Source organism: Erythrolamprus reginae, chromosome 4, assembly GCF_031021105.1.
Source record: "Erythrolamprus reginae isolate rEryReg1 chromosome 4, rEryReg1.hap1, whole genome shotgun sequence".
Classification (NCBI taxonomy): domain Eukaryota; kingdom Metazoa; phylum Chordata; class Lepidosauria; order Squamata; family Dipsadidae; genus Erythrolamprus; species Erythrolamprus reginae.
In genome coordinates this window covers 36,038,700-36,057,751 of record NC_091953.1, presented here as the reverse complement: position 1 = coordinate 36,057,751, position 19,052 = coordinate 36,038,700, and the positions used below count along the sequence as shown (strand labels likewise).

Below are 19,052 nucleotides of genomic sequence, written 5' to 3'. Positions count from 1 at the left end.
GAGACCTTATCAACGCAGCCTCTGCAATGGAAACATTTCAATAAACAACTTCTCCAACTCAGAGCATCACAGCTGTCTAATGACCCAGAAGAAGAAAATCTAATTAACTCTTTCAGTGCTTTGTCAAGAACACACTATAGGCTGATATCATTAAAAGGCAGGAGAAGCCTTAACGACAGCCTAAAAACAGCAAAACCACTAATAAATTTTGCTCTGTTAATTACTCAAAATAATACACTTTACCTCCAGAATCAATGTGATTGTGCTGCTCAGGAGGAGGAACAATTTATCTGAGGGTTGCCTTGAATAATGTAGATTCACAAAAATCCATTCAAAGCATGAAACTGACAATGGAGGACTTCTCTTTGTTTTTAATTTATGCTCCAACAATCCTCTGAAACAACCAGAACCTCCCCAAACTAATTTTTAAAATATTTTCTCAGGAGGATGAGAAGTCAGTTGATCATTCCAATCCTCGGAATTTTGAATCTTCAGAAACCATGCTTATTGGTGGAGCTCACCAGGGCATTGATAGGTCCACAATCATAATGCAGAAGGCGTGACGGCATAGAAAAATTCTAAGGTGGAATGCTGATATTGCAATACAGCAATGATGGTGAACCTTTTTTTCGTTGGGTGCTGAAAAAGCGCGTGAGCATGCTATCGCACATGCATGAGTGCCCACACCCATAATTCAATGCCTGGGGAGGGTGGAAACAGCTTCCCACGCCCCCTGGAGGACCTCTGGAGGCCGGAAATGGCCTGTTTCCCATCTTCTGGTGGGCCCAGGAGGCTCGTGTTTTGCCCTCCGCAAGCTACAAAGGCTACGCTGGAGCCAGGGGAGGGTAAAAACACAAGAAGCTGTCTGGAAACCAAAAACGCCCTCCCAGAGCCCCCATGTGAACCAAAAATCAGCTGGCCAGCACACACATGCACATTGGAACTGAGCTAGGGCTTGTGTGCCAGCTGATATGGCTCTCCTTCGTCAGAGGAGCCTTCGTCGGGAGATTCTATCGGGAGCAAAACAGGCCTGTGGCATGTGGATGTTTCCCCCACATCCACCTCCACATTCCTTGGGGCAGGAGCTGGGCTAGAGCCAACCACAACAGGCATGTATGTATGTATGTATGTATGTATGTATCTATGTATCTATGTATCTATGTATCTATGTATCTATGTATCTATGTATCTATGTATCTATGTATCTATGTATCTATGTATCTATGTATCTATGTATCTATATCTATCTATCTATATTTTATTTTATTTTATTTTATTTTATTTTGTCCAATACACAATAATACACAATTAAGTTTATAGAGGATGCACTCGAAATAAAATATATCAAACAAAGAATAGAAGAGAAAATATAGGAATAAAATATATCAATGAGAGAATAGAAGAAAATTTATAGGGATAGAAGATATAGGAGATATAGGAGAGACAATAGGACAGGGGACGGAAGGTATGCTAGGGCGCTTATGCACGCCGCTTACCGACCTCTTAGGAATCTGGAGAGATCAACCCTGGATAGTGTAATGGTAAAATGTTGGGGGTTAGGGGAGGACATTACGGAGTCTGGTAAGGAGTTCCACGCTTCGACAACTTGATTACTAAAGTTGTATTTTTTACAGTCAAGTTTGGAGCGGTTAATATTAAGCTTGAATCTGTTGTGTACTCTTGTGTTATTGTGGTTGAAGCTGAAGTAGTCGTTGACAGGCAGGAACGTTGTAGCATATGATCTTGTGGGCAATTCTTAGATCATCTTTAAGGCATCGTAGTTCTAAGCTTTCTAGACCCAGGATTGAAAGTCTAGTCTTGTAGGGCATTCTGTTTTGAGTGGAGGAGTGAAGGGCTCTTCTGGTGAAGTATCTTTGGACATTTTCGAGGGTGTTAATGTCCAAGATGCTGTATGGGTTCCAAACAGATGAGCTGTATTCAGGATGGGTCTTGTCTTTTTCTTTGAAAAGCAAAATTTAAGCAGCTATTTCCATGCTTTTTCAAGCACGAGTGAAAATTGTAGGCATTTTAACTTTGACATAAAATAAATGTAATTTTAAAAAAACTATAGTTTCTAATAATAAAAATCTGATGATGATAGTAATTTCATTCATTCATTCATTCATTCATTCATTCATTCATTTATATTTCTATGCTGCCCAACTCCCTATGGACTCAGGGCAGTTCACAACAAAAACGAACATGAATCAGTATAAAAACATTTCAATTTTAAATAATTGCAGCCATCCGTACATTCATGGGCTGACTTCCCTAGTCATCCCCCCGAAGGCCAGTGGCCCCAGGCCTGTCAAAAAGCCAGGTCTTTACAGCTTTCTGGAAGTCCAGTAAGGTGGGAGTAATGCGGATCTCAGAAGGTAGCTGATTCCAGAGAGTCGGGGCAACCACAGAGAAGTCTCTCCCCCGTGGACCCGCCAGCCAACACTGTTTAGCTGATGGGATCCAAAGAAGACCAACCCTGTGGGATCTTACCAGTCACTGGAAAGTATGTGGTAGAAGGTGGTCTCGAAGTAATAATCAATTAGAACTTTTATTTTAATCAGATCAATTTATTTCAGGATGCTTGAACATCACCTATGCTATGTTTTTTCCCCTTTAGAAATGACAGTAGTAATTTATCCTTGTTTTGTTAGTAAGGTTACATAAAATTACATCATAAACATTCTGTAAACATGTACAAACTTATTAAAACTGAAAATCTAAAAGTACATCTCCCTCTAGGTAAAGGGTATTAATTACAATTAATTGTTTTTGCCTTGTTACTTTTGATATTTAATATTTATTTTGTCAACAAAAAAGCCATTGAAGAGATGATCAAACACTCTTATATTTTCCTCTCATATCCCACTTTTCTCATTTTTCTGGGCAGTTTAAAAGGGTGAATTGTTCTCAAGACAATTATTTAGGGCAGTGTTTCCCAACCTTGGCAACTTGAAGAAATTTGGACTTCAACTCCCAGAATTCCCCAGCCAGCTGGGGAATTCTGGGAGTTGAAGTCCAAATTTCTTCAAGTTGCCAAGGTTGGGAAACACTGATTTAGGGCACAAGTTCTTGCCCCTTTTTCTTCCATAGATCTTTTTGACAATCTGATGAAATTTATAGCACTTAGAAAATTTTATTTAAATGTATAAAACACCTAGATATAAATTATACTATAAAGGAAACCAATTATGATCAAACACAATTTTTTAAATGTTAAAAGGTAACAAATATAAAATGCAATATTATATAGAAGAGATTCTTTGTAGCTCAGGATTGAACTTTCCTTTGTGCTTTCTGAGGTGAGGTGGTTGTTATTTTTTTGTAGACATTACCTAACTCAAAGCCCGCGGCCAAATCTGGCCTATAGGGTGCTTAAATCTGACCTTGAAATAGCAAAGGACCAGCCAGAAAATAGTAAACGAGTCGTCTGAGAAGAGCAGCATAGAAATCTAAATAATAATAATAATAATAATAATAATAATAATAATAATAATAATAATATAGTGGTACCTCGATATACCGGTATGAGTCTAATTCGTTCCAGACCCGAGCTCGTATGTCAATCAACTCGCATCTCAAACGAATGCCTTTAGACTTTGTTTTTCGCGCCAAGATAACTGGAAGCAAGGAATTCTTGCGCCACCTAATGGAAGCTCGGCTCGTATCCCGAATTTGAGCTCGGGTGTTGAACAGAAATTTTGCTCGCGTCTCGGCTCGTAACTTGGAATACTCGCATGTGGAGCAGCTCATATCTAGAGGTACTACTGTAACAACAACAACAACAACAACAACCAGCCTACAATGCCTCTAGCACCCAAAATTGAGTATGGGTGGGCACAACCCTCTGTGCCCCATTTTGACTGCCTAAGGCATTGCGGGCCAGTCCTATTTCCAAGCTGGCCCCGCTGGCCCGATTTAAGCACCCTGTGGGTCAGATCCACCCACAGGCCATGAGTTTAACACCATTGTTCTGGGAATTCTCTAGCATTTTGGATTTAGCTTGATCTAGGCTGCTCAGTTTCACAATTAAAACTAAGATTACGCTTGTCCATGTGTTGTGCAATTAAGGAGTTTTCATCATGTCTTTTGATTGCTAGTTGGTATTTATGTATATACACTGCCTGATTATCCTACCTAGTGGATGTTGTAGTCCTTACACTGCATGTTGTAGAATTTTTTTTTTTTTTTTGAGGCTACTAGATCTTTGGATTTTATTTAAGATGTTTTGGAACGTGGATGCTTTTACCATAGATTTGTGTTTCTTCACCACCCAGCAGTAGCCACATACCTGCCTATTGGTTGTGAACTTGTAATTTCCTGCTGGCTTTCCCATTGACTTTCTATCTGTAAATTTCAAACTGGCAGGAATTGTAGGAATTGAGATAATAACAGAATGAAAGGGAATGGAGAAGGGAGGAGGGAGGGAGGGAGGGAGGGAAGGAAGGAAGGAAGGAAGGAAGGAAGGGGTGGGTACAAGGCCTAACTGTCCTCCGGACACAACAGGAAGGAAGGAAGGAAGGAAGGAAGGAAGGAAGGAAGGAAGGAAGGAAGGAAGGAAGACAAGACTGAAACCGTGCACTCTAGGACAGGGGTGTTAAACTGGTGGCCATATGCCAGATGGGTCACAAGCAGGTTATTCCCCTCCCAGCTCCTCAAATGGGAAAAAGGTCACGAAATAACACATGATAGCAACGTGATGTAGCGAGTTTGACACCCACGCTCCAGGGCAGGGGTTGGCAAAATGGACTCTTTTATGACATGTGAACTTCAACTCCCAGAATTCCTGAGCTGACATGATTGGCTCAGGAATTCTGGGAGTTGAAGTCCACAAGTCATCGACGAGCCAAGTTTGCCTACCCCTGCTCTAGGGCAATAAGTTTTGAACCAAAGTACCTCTAATAGGTTAACTTACAGAATGGGTCCAAAAGCCAAAATCACAAGTCAAATTTGGCAAATTTTATAATTTGCAAAATTGGTTAAATAGTTGTGTTTGATTGTGCCATACAGTTCAACTTTGGCTATTTTTCAAAGAACATGCTTGATTGGCAGGTTTATGGTGATGTATAAACCCAGCTCCCTCCCAAAAGGTGCCCACTTTTTTGCTTCTGTCCTCCCAGGGCCATAAAAGTAATGTCATACAACTATGGGTGTCTTGGGAGGAGTGGGGAGGTGGGGGTCAGGTCCCAGGCCCAAGGAAGAGTAGATGATGATGTGCATTGTGACATGATTGTGCAAATGCTTCAATTTGTCAACCCGCAGCAGATAAATCATTTGTATGTGCAAATGACCTTTGGAAATGGAAGATCAGATAAAAGGCTTCCTAGCCCACAGTAGGAATGTGAATTCAAAAGGGTTTCTTGGGATGTAAAGAAGAGGAGTGGTGCTAGATCGACATGGACACAGGCTTAAAAGATCGTTAATGTTGTAACCAAAGGGGAAAAAATAATACAATTAACTCATCTGGGCCTGGTTGCTGTCTGTGGCACAATACTTGGCAGTTCTTTTGATGCCGTTTTGGTTTCTTAACAGATGCTGCTCTACTTAACTCCTTGGCCTACTTTTCCATCCCAGTTTATTGTGTGGAGCATCTATAGAGGGAAAACGGGCTGTCAGTTTGTTCGCCTCCTTCCTACTTTCGGAGGTACCAAGCGAAGATGTTTGCTTTCGCCTTTCTGTATCAAGCTGAGGCTCCATAATGTAAATCCAAATGAGGAAGAAAAAGTAGGAAGAGGTTGAAGCTTATTTATTTATTATTTATTTTGTCCAATACACAATAAGGCTTTTAGTGGATATATATCTATATACACAGAGTAAAATACATGATGAAGGTTATAGAGGAGATACTCATAGTAAAATATATCTAAGAAATAATAGAAAAGAAGTTATAGTAATAGAACGTATCAATGGAAGAATAGAAGAAGAGATATAGGAATAGAAGAAAGGTATAGGAGATATAGGAGAGCAATAGGACAGGGGACGGAAGGCACTCTAGTGCACTTGTACTCGCCCCTTACTGCCCACTTAGGAATCTGGATAGGTCAACCATAGATAATCTAAGGGTAAAGTTTTGGGGGTTTGGGGATGACACTATGGAGTCCGGTAATGATTTCCACACTTCGACAACTCGGTTACTGAAGTCATATTTTTTACATTCAAGTTTGGAGCAGTTAATATTAAGTTTAAATCTGTTGTGTGCTCTTGTGTTGTTTTGGTTGAAGCTGAAGTAGTCACCGACAGGCAGGACATTGCAGCATATGATCTTGTGGGCAATACTTAGATCTTGTTTAAGGTGTCTTAGTTCTAAACTTTCTAGACCCAGGATCATAGTTCCCTCTAAGCTGAGCAGTGAGCAATCGCTCACTTAAAAATCATCATCAACTCAGAGTTTTCCAAACCTGCCCAGAAGCCGAGAGGGAAAGAGTGAGAGGGAAGGAGAGAGAGAGGAAGAGAGGAAGAGAGAGAAACAGATAGAAAAAAGAGAGGAAGGAAAAGAGAAAGAAAAAGAATGGGAGTAAGGAAGAGAGAAAGAAAATCAAAATCTAGTTTGAAACTAGCTCAACTATTTAAGTGGCATTTTGATATTGATAGAATTGCCCTATTATGAGCTCACTGTTATAGACACACAGTACTGTACAGTATTTTATTTTGAAATTCTCTGAGGCAAAACATGGTGGGTTTTTTGTTTGTTTGTTTGTTTGTTTGTTTGTTTGTTCGTTCGTTCGTTCGTTCGTTCGTTCGTTCGTTCGTTCGTTCGTTCGTTCATTCATTCATTCATTCATTCATTCATTCATTTATTTATTTATTTATTTATTTATTTATTTATGTGCCGCCCAGTCCCGAAGAGACTGCTGCTCAGACACTATACTTTTCCACCCACCCCCCCAAAAAATTAGAGGGAACACTGCCCAGGATTGAAAGTCTAGTCTCGTAGGGTATTCTATTTCGAGTTGAGGAGTGAAGGGCTTTTGTAAGCTCTGGTAAGTAGTGTGAAATTGCCAGAGCAGAAGCTATGTAGGATTAGGTTTACATCTCTTGAAGCCTTCTTGGCTATATTGTTGCAGTAATGACTTCTACTGTAAATAATTTCCCACCTGTCGGAGCAATAACAGGATTCAAAAGCAGCTTTGCCCTTATCTGGAGAAGGGGAGGGTAGCAGTTGGGAAGTTAATTCCCTTTTCCACCCTTTGCTAATTATTCACCCTTTATCTCTTACGGTCTGTGGTTTTTCCCGCCAGCTAGATCACGCCCCTTTCCAAATAGATGTTCGACCTCATTCAACTCTAACTCAAAGCACAATTGCACAATCATACCAATAAACTGCAGAACGTGGGGAGACAATTAATAAACACATTGCATTCTTCTGCTTGTTGTGACTAGATCCCCCTTGGATAGGCTTAAGCATTTTTAATGACGAGTTGAATTTGAAAAACCTCTCCTCCACCACCACCACCTGGAGAAGTTAAAGAAAACAGCCTGTTAATTTTTACACAACAATGCTGCAACCTTCTTTCCCTACGGAGTCCGGTAATGAATTCCACGCTTCGACAACCCAATTACTAAAGTCATATTTTTTACAGTCAAGTTTGGAGCAGTTAATATTAAGCTTGAATCTGTTGTGTGCTCTTGTGTTGTTGTGGTTGAAGCTGAAGTAGTCGCCGGCAGGCAGGACATTGCAGCATATGATCTTGTGGGCAATACTTAGATCATGATTAAGGCGTCGTAGTTCTAAGCTTTCAAGACCCAGGATTGTAAGTCTAGTTTTGTAGGGTATTCTGTTTCGAGTGGAGGAATGAAGGGCTCTTCTTGTGAAGTATCTTTGAACATTTTCAAGGGTGTTAATGTCTGAGATGCAATATAGGGCGAATTGAAGAGATTTGAAAAAGAAGGTTCGACACTGCAAATATTGACTCTTTGCATAAACTTAAGGTAATAGTCACAGACCCCTTGCATCCTAAATGGAATTGTAATTAAATGGACCCCTCGCATCCTGGACATAAATTGTTTTAACTCCTACCCTCAAAACATTGCTGTAGAGCATTGCACACCGTGACAACTAGACATAAGAAGACTTTTTCCCCAACGCCATCCCTTTGCTAAACAAATACTTCCCTCACCACTGTCAAACTATTCACTAAGGCTGCATCACTATTATTATTACTCATCGTTCCTATCACCCATCTCCTCCCACTTATGTCTGTAAAGTGTTGCTTGTATCCTTATGATTTATATTAATATTGTTTCCTGATTGCTTATTTGAACCCTATGACAATCATTAAGTGTTGTACCTCATGATTCTTGACAAATGTATCTTTTCTTTTATGTACACTGAGAGCATATGCACCAAAAACAAATTCCTTGTGTGTCCAATAACACTTGGCCAATAAAGAATTCTTTCTATCTATCTATCTATCTATCTATCTATCTATCTATCTATCTATCTATCTATCTATCTATCTATCTCTTATTTTGTCCAATACACAATAATACACACACACACACATACCTATCTTGTCAATAAAAGCCTTTGACGCTTATGAAAATTTTTAATTTTTTATCTTTATTTATTTTTATTTATTTGTCAAACATGTACAGGATAGTAATAGTTTGTATAAACATAAGGAAAAAGTAATGATAAGAGGACAGTAGGACAGGGAAGGTAAGCACAGTGGTGAGCTTATGCACGCCCCCTTACACACCTCTTAGAAATGGGGAGAGATCGACTGTAACTTCCTGCAGTCAAGTTTGGAGCGGTTTACATTTACATACATGATTCTTGACAAATCTATATTTTCTTTTATGTACACTGAGAGCATATGCAGCAAGACAAATTCCTTGTGTTTCCACTTGGCCAAAAAGGAATTATATTCTATTCTATTTAGTTTGAATCTATTACGTGCTCGTGTATTGCTATGGTTGAAGGTGAACTAGTCATTAACAGGAAGGACATTTTGGTATACAGTACAGTATTTAATCTTTGTGTCATTCTCACATTCTTGGCCAAGACAGGACAGTAACTAAAAACTTAGCGCTTCTTGGTTCTACTTCCCTTTCATCCCAGGAGTGCTGCTGGGAATTGTAGTCTAAATGCAACGTTAGAGACGGGCACGATTGCCTCTGGTCCCGCCCCGCGAACTATTGCTCTGCATCCTCCACCTCTTCCGGGCTCGCAGGCGAAGGGGCGTGCGCGGCGTACTTGCCCGGCTTGGAGCCGATCCGGACGGCTGGGGAAAGAACCGGTAGCTCGCTATCATGTCCTTTCTGCTGTGCGGGGTTCGTCCCCTGGGCGCCCGGGGTTTCAGTCTCCGGCCCGGCCCGCGCTGCTGCTGCTCCAGGATGTTCGGCTCGGGCTCCTTGGAACCACCGCCGGGCCGTTCTTCCCGTTGGGGCAAGGGTGGGTGGGGGCGATCGGCGTTCGCCTGGACCGCGGGAGCCACCGCGGTGGTGGCCGGGCTGGGGCTGGTGCGGCGGGCGGAGATGAAGGAGCAGCCCGGGCGGCAGCAAGAGCAGCAACTACGGCCGTGGGGGAAAGAGGAGGACGAGGCGGATCTGGCCAAGCTGTGCGAGAGCTTCATGGCTCCCCCGGTGAGCGGGCTGCGAGAGCTACGCGAGCGGCGCGGAGAGATGCGAAGCCGCATGGAGCTGCTCATCATGGAGACGCAGAGCCAGGTGTGCAAGGCTCTGGCCCAGGTCGACCGCGGCGCCGCTTTCACCGTGGACCACTGGGAAAGGAAGGAAGGTGACCCGAATTCCGGGGCTGAGTGGGGACGCGTTCCTTTCTCGGGGGGCCGCGCACTGACTGGCAAGCTCTGCAGGTTGGAACTAGTTCGGAGTAATTGCCCCTGCCTGCCGGTGTGAGACTGAATTTGGTTAGGATAGAATAGAACGGGTAGACAAAGTTGGCTCTTCTATGACAGGTGGACTTCAACTCCCAGAATTCCTGAGCTAGCATGATTGGCTCAGGAATTCTGGGAGTTGAAGTCTACAAGTCACAGAAGAGCTAAGTTTGCCTACCCCTGGGCCAAGCAATGAAAAAACTAATAATAATAATAACAATAATAACAATAATAATAATAACAGCAACAACAACAACAACAACAATAATAATAATAATAATAATAATAATTTATTAGATTTGTATGCCGCCCCTCTCCGAGGACACTGGCCATAGGTCAGTGATGGTGAATCTTTTTTTCCTCAGGTGCCGAAAGAGCGTGCGCACGCGCTATCACACATGTGCGAGTGCCTAAGGCCATAATTCAATGCCTGGGGAGGGCAAAAACAGCTTCCCCCACTCCACAGAGGACCTCTGAAGGTCGGAAATGGCCTTTTCCCCAATTTCTGGTGGGCCCAATAGGCTCGTGTTTCGCCCTCCCCAAGCTCCAAAGGCTTCCCTGGAGCCAGGGAGGGTAAAAATGCCTACCCCTACCCTCTGGAAGCTCCCTGGAAACCAAAACTGCCCTCCCAGAGCCTCTGTGTGAGCCAAAAATCAGCTGACCAGCACACACATGCACATTGGAGCTGAGCTAGGGCAATGGCTCGCGTGCCAGCATATATGGCTCCACATGCCGCCTATGGTAGCCATGCCATAGGTTCGCCATCACTGTTATTTTTTAATTTATTATTATTTAATTTATTAGATTTGTATGCCACCCCTCTCCGTAGACTCGGGGCGGCTAACAACAATAATAAAACAACATGTAACAAATCTAATATTTAAAATAGCACCTATAATTTTCTATTAGATCAAAACTTAAGATAGAGAAAAGTGGTACATTTGTTTACATTGGCATGCAGTTCTGACATCTTTATGTGTAGGGTTGGTTAATAATTACTTTTTAATTTTTTAAAATTTTTAAAAGCTGATGTTCACCTAGAGATGGATGATAAATAGCTTGACTCAAGTCTGATTGCTTTCATTGTACTATGACATGGTTCACTTGATCATATTCTCCTAAATAAATTGCAGCTAGTAGGCTCAAATAATATAATAGACTTCCTTATTGGCCAAGTGTGATTGGACACACAATTTTTTCCTTGTTTGTTTATTTATTTATTTATTTTATTAGATTTCTATGTCGCCCTTCTCAAAACGACTCAGGGTGGCATATGGTGTTGCATATGCTCTCAGGGTACATAAAAGAAAAGATACATTTGTCAAGAATCATGAGGTACAATACTTAATGATTGTCATAGGGTTCAAATAAGCAATCAAGAAACAATATTAATGTAAATCATAAGGATACAAGCAACAAGTTTCAAGTCATAAGTGGGAGGAGATGGGTGATAGGAACAATGAGAAATAGTATTTATTTATTTATTATTTAGATTTGTATGCTGCCCCTCTCCGCAGACTAGTAATGCAGCCTTAGTGAATAGTTTGACAGTGATGAGGGAATTATTTGTTCAGCAGAGGGATGGCGTTGGGGAAAAACTGTCCTTGTGTCTAGTTGTCGTGGTGTGCAGTGCTCTACAGCGACGTTTTGAGGGTAGGAGTTGAAACAATTTATGTCCAGGATGCGAGGGGTCCATTTAATTACAAGAATTAATGTAATTCTTGATGTTTAATTACAAGAATTAATGTAATTCTTGATGTTTCTCAAGAATCATAAGATACAACACTTAATGATAATCCGGGTACAAATAAGCAATCCAAACATAGTAGGAACCGATCAATATAAATTGTAAAGATACAATTCAGTTAGATCTGAAAACTGACCTCTTTACTCTCGTACAAAGTTTCACTGGCTAGAGTAGAGGAGCGCTCTTATTTTCCCTTTAGCATGTCCGAGATTGTAATAAATATCTCAAAGGTCTCGGTAATTTAGAAACTTGCTTCCTTTTCCCCCAAAAGAAGCAAAGAAAAAAAGTGTTGTGGGTTCTGAACAAATAACCAGAACTTGCCACAGAGACTGAAAATGTAACCCATCAATTTTACCTTCATCGGTTCTTGCTTGAATTACACAATTACTAGTATCCTTCTAAAATTAATTGCTGGGAGGCCATAGTGAAGAGTAACAGAATATGATTCCTTGGGTCTCCTGTAATCCAGTAGCTACTTCTGGCAAATAAAATGCCGTTGAAGTACTTGCATACAAAAATAAAGGATTCTATCCAATAATTATCTGAATGGGTCCATAATTGGAAAATATTATTCTAAACTTTGGAAATCAGTTAGCTGTTTAAATAATTGCTTGTTTCTTTATTTAACAGGTGGCGGAGGTATCAGCTGTGTACTTCAAGATGGTGACATCTTTGAGAAGGCTGGTGTCAATGTTTCAGTTGTTTTTGGACATCTTTCTGAAGAAGCAGCTCAGCAGATGAGAAGCCGGGGGAAGACTCTGAAGACCAAAAGTGGTAAGGTTTCATACATGAAATCTAAACAATCTAACAACTTTTGTTGGGTTAAAGAAAAAGTGAATCTGATCCATCATCCAGCTTCCAATAGGGGCTAGGCACAAATCCATGGATATAAATAGTTCTTTACATACTAATATCAATTCTCTGAGTTCAGTGTGATTTCTTCTGGTTAATGAGGACCATAGCAGAATCTTGACACAAAAATATGAAGTTTCCTCAGATCTTTTCCAGATTCTATGTATTCTGAACAGCGAGACATGTTAACTTATTTCTTGCAAAATCTTAAATAGCAATTATATCTTTTCTCTTAGAGGTTGCAAAGGTGCTTCTGGAATGTAAAATGCAGAGTCGAGAGTACATTTAGAAAGCTTACTATTTTGTTTTGTTTTTCAGTTTTATTATGCATGAGTTGTTATCATTACATTTACATGCTGTTTGATTCACAGTAGGTCTGGATTTATGTTTTCACTGTTGAACTAAGACATTCTTTCTTCATTGCTATTTAGGAAAATTGCCCTTTTGTGCTATGGGAGTGAGTTCTGTCATTCATCCCAAGAATCCTTACATTCCCACTATACACTTCAATTACAGATACTTTGAAATTGAAGATGGAGATGGTAAGTGTTATACCTTGATCCAGAATTATATAAAACTATTTTTTCTGTGATCTGTGACATCACATGCATGTTCAAAGAGATGCTGCTGTTATCATTTTAGATAACAGAGTCTGAGAGACTCCTCACTTGTTGGTAATAACAGAGATGGACAAGAGAAGCTTTATAATTCAACCATAAAAAAGAGGGTTCCTGAGGATTTTACTCCACTTATAGTCATTGATGACTATAGGGGGTAGTGCTCATCTCTGTTTCAAGGGCCATTGGCCAGCGCTGTCCAAAGACATTACTACAGCCATTAGTGCCATATTTACATGCTCACAAATTCCAGAAAGGCTAGTCCTATTGGGGGGAAAATAATAAAGAAGTAGTTGTTGAGCACAAGATTTTACAACTCAGGTCTTATATTATTAAGAGACTTTTTTTGTTGAGAGATAAATTGTGAATGAGTAACTTGCTTTTTATATGCATGCTGTACTTGTTTGACTTTTGTATGACATTAAATCTCAGGAAATATATTAAGTAGCTATGCATGTAATGAGTATCTTAAATTACTGTAAGTTCTTAAGATCACAATAGCCATTTTTCTGCATTAGAGATGAATTGCATCTAAATGGACATGATGATTCTTATATTACAAGATTATCTACCCCAAAAAAATTAGAAAAAGAAATGATGGTCTTTTGCTGTTCTCTTAGGTACTATACAATGGTGGTTTGGTGGTGGAACAGACCTTACGCCAACTTACTTGAATGAAGAAGATGCTATACATTTTCATAAAACTCTGAAGGACGCCTGTGATCAACACAATCCTGAGCTATATCCTAAGTTCAAGAAATGGTACGTAAGAATTTCATATCAGAATTTTTTTTTTTTTAACAGTTGCTGTCATTCTTGGAACCGATGAAACTAAGTGTGTTTAGCTCTTGACATTAATAGTCCCCTCTTTCTATACATAAAAGGTCTTTCTGTTTTTAAAACAGTTTTAGAAAACATTGTAATATTTTTGCTTTAGTAATATAGTGTGTTTTCTTTTAAAATAAAGGAGTCCCACTAGGTTGCTTTCCTGCATTCTGACTCAGTCTTCCAGATTTCTGTGTCTATATTACTCTTTTAACCGGCACTATTGGGATTGACAGGTGTGATGAATATTTTTTCATCAAGCATCGTGGAGAACGGCGGGGAGTAGGTGGCATCTTCTTTGATGACTTGGACTCTCCTTCGAAAGAAGAAGTTTTTCAGTTTGTGAAGAGTTGCACCAAAGCTATTGTGCCTTGTTACGTTCCCATTGTAAAGAAACACTCACAGGACAAATTCTCACCAAAAGAAAAATTATGGCAGCAGCTCCGTAGAGGGAGGTGAGTAAGAGTGAATTTTTTGAGTATCAGGATAGAAGATTGGAACATCCCTTGGGACCAATAATCCAAAAGTTTTGGCTCTTTCTTTAGCCCATGTTTTCCTGGTTTAGTGTCTTGAAAAGTTAACATCAAGTTTTTCTATTATTATTATTATTATTATTATTATTATTATTATTTATTGGATTTGTATGCCGCCCCTCTCTGCAGACTATGGCTTTTGGAGGACCCAGATCTAATAACTGAAACTTACATGCCTCCAAACTTTTATTTTCAAGGCGAAACATTATAGAACACTTTGAAACTAACCACTAAAAAATTAATATGATTTTGGGAAAAGTTTGATAACTTTGAATGCTGTCAAAATATATATTGTTGGCTCATTCCACTCAACAGCATACTTTAAGATTTCTGCTGTTCCCAAATAGCTTTATTTCTTGTTTTTGTGTTAGAACTATTTACTAATGGTAAACTTAAATCTTCTGATTATATGAGAATTATTGATGTTACCAATTTAATTTAAATAGAGTAGAATGCTATTTTTCTGGATGAAGTTTTTTTTAAAATGAGATCATTTGTGTCTTATGATAAACCATGTGGCATCTAACTGTTGTAGCCCCACCTCCACCCACTGTCATTTCTTATGACTGGTCTGAAAGATAAGAATGTGGTTTTTGAAATGAAATAACTGTTACTCACATTTCATTTCATTTCATTTATGAAACAGATTGTGTCATATTTAAGTCTTTCTATTGCCATAAATTGAGAAATCAAATTGAGATTGATTTAGAGAAATGGAAGAACTTACAACTATCACTAATGGGAAAAATAGTTTTAATTAAAATGAATATTTTGCAAAGACTTTCTATGTGTGTTGTAATAGTTGTTTCTGAAGACTACCTTGAAATTAAGTAAATAATATTTTGTGAAATGCTGAAAGCCAGAGTAAAAGCTAGGCAGGATCAGTAATTAAATTGCAATGCCCCGTATTGCCTTTGCCTTTCTCAGTGTTTAACAAAATCAGGAATAAAAGCATGCCATTTAAGATACTAGAGGAATGCCTTTGATGTTGTTTGTTTCCAACAGGTATGTGGAATTCAATCTTGTGTATGATAGAGGCACAAAGTTTGGCCTTGCAACACCAGGGTCAAGAATTGAAAGTATTCTTATGTCTCTGCCACTCACTGCCAGGTAAGATCATAACTGAAATATTTATTTGTTTGTTTGGTTATTTATTTATTTGTTGGTTGATTGATTGATTGATTGATTGATTGATTGATTGGATTTTTATGTCGCCCCTCTCCGTAGACTCGGGGCGGCTAACAACAATGATAAAAAACAACATGTAACAATCCAATTAATAAAACAACTAAAAACCCTTATTATAAAACCAGACATACACACAAACATACCATGCATAACTTGTAATGGCCTAGGAGGAAGGAATATCTTAACTCCCCCATGCCTGGCGGCATAAGTGAGTCTTAAGTAGTTTACGAAAGACAGGGAGTGTGAGGGCAGTTCTAATCTCCAGGGGGAGTTGGTTCCAGAGGGCCGGGGCCGCCACAGAGAAGGCTCTTCCCCTGGGGCCCGCCAAACGACATTGTTTAGTCAACGGGACCTGGAGAAGGCCAACTCTGTGGGACCTTATCAGTCGCTGGGATTCGTGCGGTAGCAGGCGGTTCCGGAGGTAATCTGGTCCAACGCCATGTACAGATTTGTGGGGTAGTTTAATATTAAAAAAAAAAAGATGGGTTATAATTGCAGTAGGCATAAAACCATTCTCTCAATCAGGTTCTTCAGGAATTGGATTAGGATAGGACTAGGAAGAATTGGACTAGTCAAGCATTGGACTAGGATGGGGAGTGAACTGAATGTCTGTTCGACTGGGGAGAGGGAGTTACTTTTCTTTTTAGCCAAGTTTTCCTGCACTGTTGTGAACTGCCTGAAGTCATTATATGAGACAGGCAGCCATATAAATCTTTTAAATAAATAAGCACTGTATGGCAAGACCAGAAAGAAAAGGGAATGAAAGGAAATTGGCCACAACAACAGGGAATAAGAAAAATGGGCACTAAATCAAAAGAGAAAGGGAGAGAGAGAGACCACCATGTAGAAGTTTTTGTATTCAGCACACCTTATCCAAATTCATTTTTTTCCCAGTGACTAATGTAATTACTGGTTCTGAGAGAAGCTGCAATTATTGCTGAATCACAGAACACAGTGAAATATGTTGTGGCCAAGTTGGAGAATATTCAGGAGACATAAATGAAAATAGGACATGCTGGAAATTTCCTATTTCTGTCTCACCTGCATAGCCTGCTTTGCCTTGTCTTTCAAGCTCAGCTGCAGTTTGCTTTAATATGTTGATGTTTTAGGGAAAATAATACAAAAGAAAGATTTTTATTGGGTAAGCTTTGCAGGGTTAACAAGAGTGAATTCACAATAAGGTAAGTATGAAATGGACAGATTGTTTTTATTGTTGTTTCGCTCTGACATTGCAAATAGTGCATGGGGAGAAAAGTACTAATAGCTGTTTTCATACATCCACTTTTCAGATGGGAGTATATGCATTCACCACCAGAGAATTCCAAGGAAGCAGAAATCCTAGAAGTTTTGCGCCATCCCAGAGACTGGGCACAGTGAATGGCCATGGTCAGCAATGAGGAAAGGACTTGTTCTGCTGCACATTCCCAAATCCACCTGTCACCACACGGCAGTCAACGAATGTTTACCTATTCTCTCACCTCATGCCTTAGGAATAGTATTAGATTTTATCCTCTGTGAATGTTTTCTTAGAACTCACCCATTGCTCCTTTGTTGACTTTTTTCTGGGAGTGGTCATTTTTTATTAGTGTAACTGTAAAGACTTAGTAAGGCAAGAGGATATGCACTAAAACAACAGACTGTAGTCAAGTACTGCAAATTACTGAGGTGTAGACTACTTGTTACTCTTTCAGGGATTTAAACACACTTTCTTATTTTTCACAAAAGAAACAATTGTTGACATATCCAGTTCGGCCTTCCGTTGCCTGCAGTCTTTCTGCTTCTTGCCGATCAGTTTCCAGTAGAATTATTTTTGTAATTTAAACTGAAATGCTAGTCCGTTTGACTTGTGATCATCTGTTAAATTGCAAAAAAAAAATGTCTGTATTAGCTACTTATCAGTTATGGTGGAACAAGTCCATCTTAGTAGCACAGTTGTTGACTGCAGATGAAATGCAGCCTATCCTTTTATCAGAGTCACAAGTCCCTGGCTTTGCATTTGTACTGCGCTTGGCACAGAGTTTTTAATGAAACAAATTACATTTCTGTAGGTAATTTTGATCAACGTAGATTCACAAAAATGTAAATCCATAATGTTTGAATAGTCAAACACATTGGAACTTAAATTCAGGAAGAGCATAAGGTGGTATTGTATCTCAGGTTACCAATATTTTTCTTATTTACTTTTGAAAAAATGTTTCTCAGCAAACATGTTTGGGAGAAGGAAACAGTCCTATACCAAGCTAACAATCAATTCTATATAAAGTATCTGCATGTACGTGCACATACATACAATCTTTGCTGAGACAGTCATAGAAAAGGGTTTCAGTAAACTATATACTGGTATAGTCCAAATTAAAGTTTAAGAATTAAGTAATGGGAAGGATGGGAACAGGTTTCTGAAGAACAGAGATATCTGATGCCTAATTTTGATCAACCTTTTACATTTTTGTCAACAGAGACTTAAGTTCCCAGCTAATCCCATAAATGTTTTTTTTTAAACCCATAAAGGGTTTGCAGGAGAACTGGATGGAATGGAAAACTGCTATATATTAACAATAGTTTAGAGAAATGTAAAACTCACATCACAGCTGGAGTGAACCCACGCCTGGGTTCAGCCTGGTCTGCTTCTAAGGAGATAACGGGCTGCCTTAGAATGAGAAAATAGGTGTTCCTGCTTCTGAAAGATATCTTTGAATCTAAACCACTGTGTTTAAGCTTAAGTTCAACTTTGTGTTTTGAATATTGGCAAAGGATAAAAAAAGGGAAAAACAACTTTTTCATACTATTTCTTCCTTATTTGTGTGCGTCTTTAAACTTTCATCAGTGTTTATTGGTGCAGAAAAATAGAAATCTAGGGCTATGGTACATTGAACAAGCATTTCAAGCACAGACAATGTTTTAATATGCTTGGTAAATTTCCAGTTGGTGTGCTAAAGATGTTCCTTACTGTGAGTTCCCTGGTGGTTTTCTTGTAAACATTTCATTACCAAATTAGATAACATCACTGCTGGGCATCAGTATAGTGATGATGTTACCTAATTTGGTAATGAAATGTCCAAAAGAAAACCATCTAACTCAGCACCAGAGAACACCCCCACAAGTTCAAACCTGAGCTACAAGTATTCTCTTTGATCAGATATTCCTTACATGCTTGTTCCGGCATCATGTTCCTAACAATGTTGTTAATAAATATGCAGGAGGCATTAAATTTTAGATTACTTTTAAAATTTTAGATCTCTGATTTGGAGCAGCATTTTAAAACATTGTGTTTCAATTTTCAAAAAGAATGAGGATTTTCTCAATTTTTGCTTTTAATTTTGTTTCGGGAGTTTTGACAAAATGGAAAATGTTTTCTGTACTGTTACAGTATGTTATTCAAATTATTTTTGATAGCAGGATCTTTTATTTTTTGCTGTATTGTAAAATCAAAACCGAGTAAAAGATTTGGATCTACAAA

At 39.3% G+C, this 19,052-nt stretch overlaps 1 protein-coding gene across 1 annotated transcript; it reads left to right on the top strand.

Moving 5' to 3' along the window:
• Positions 1-9,159: 9,159 nt before the first annotated feature.
• On the top strand, positions 9,160-19,052 carry CPOX (coproporphyrinogen oxidase). The gene is made up of 7 exons (XM_070749990.1): positions 9,160-9,736; positions 12,211-12,354; positions 12,864-12,974; positions 13,670-13,811; positions 14,111-14,329; positions 15,413-15,517; positions 16,885-19,052. Exons 1-7 carry the CDS (start codon positions 9,250-9,252, stop codon positions 16,970-16,972), a joined length of 1,296 nt encoding a protein of 431 aa, XP_070606091.1. The 5' UTR covers positions 9,160-9,249; the 3' UTR covers positions 16,973-19,052.

Excerpts from the sequence above, each read along its gene's own strand:
- CPOX (XM_070749990.1), top strand. The coding sequence starts at position 9,250 with ATGTCCTTTCTGCTGTGCGGGGTTCGTCCCCTGGGCGCCCGGGGTTTC. Across the intron at positions 9,737-12,210 it reads CCACTGGGAAAGGAAGGAAG|GTGGCGGAGGTATCAGCTGT; the intron begins GTGACCCGAATT and ends TTTATTTAACAG. Across the intron at positions 14,330-15,412 it reads CAGCAGCTCCGTAGAGGGAG|GTATGTGGAATTCAATCTTG; the intron begins GTGAGTAAGAGT and ends TGTTTCCAACAG.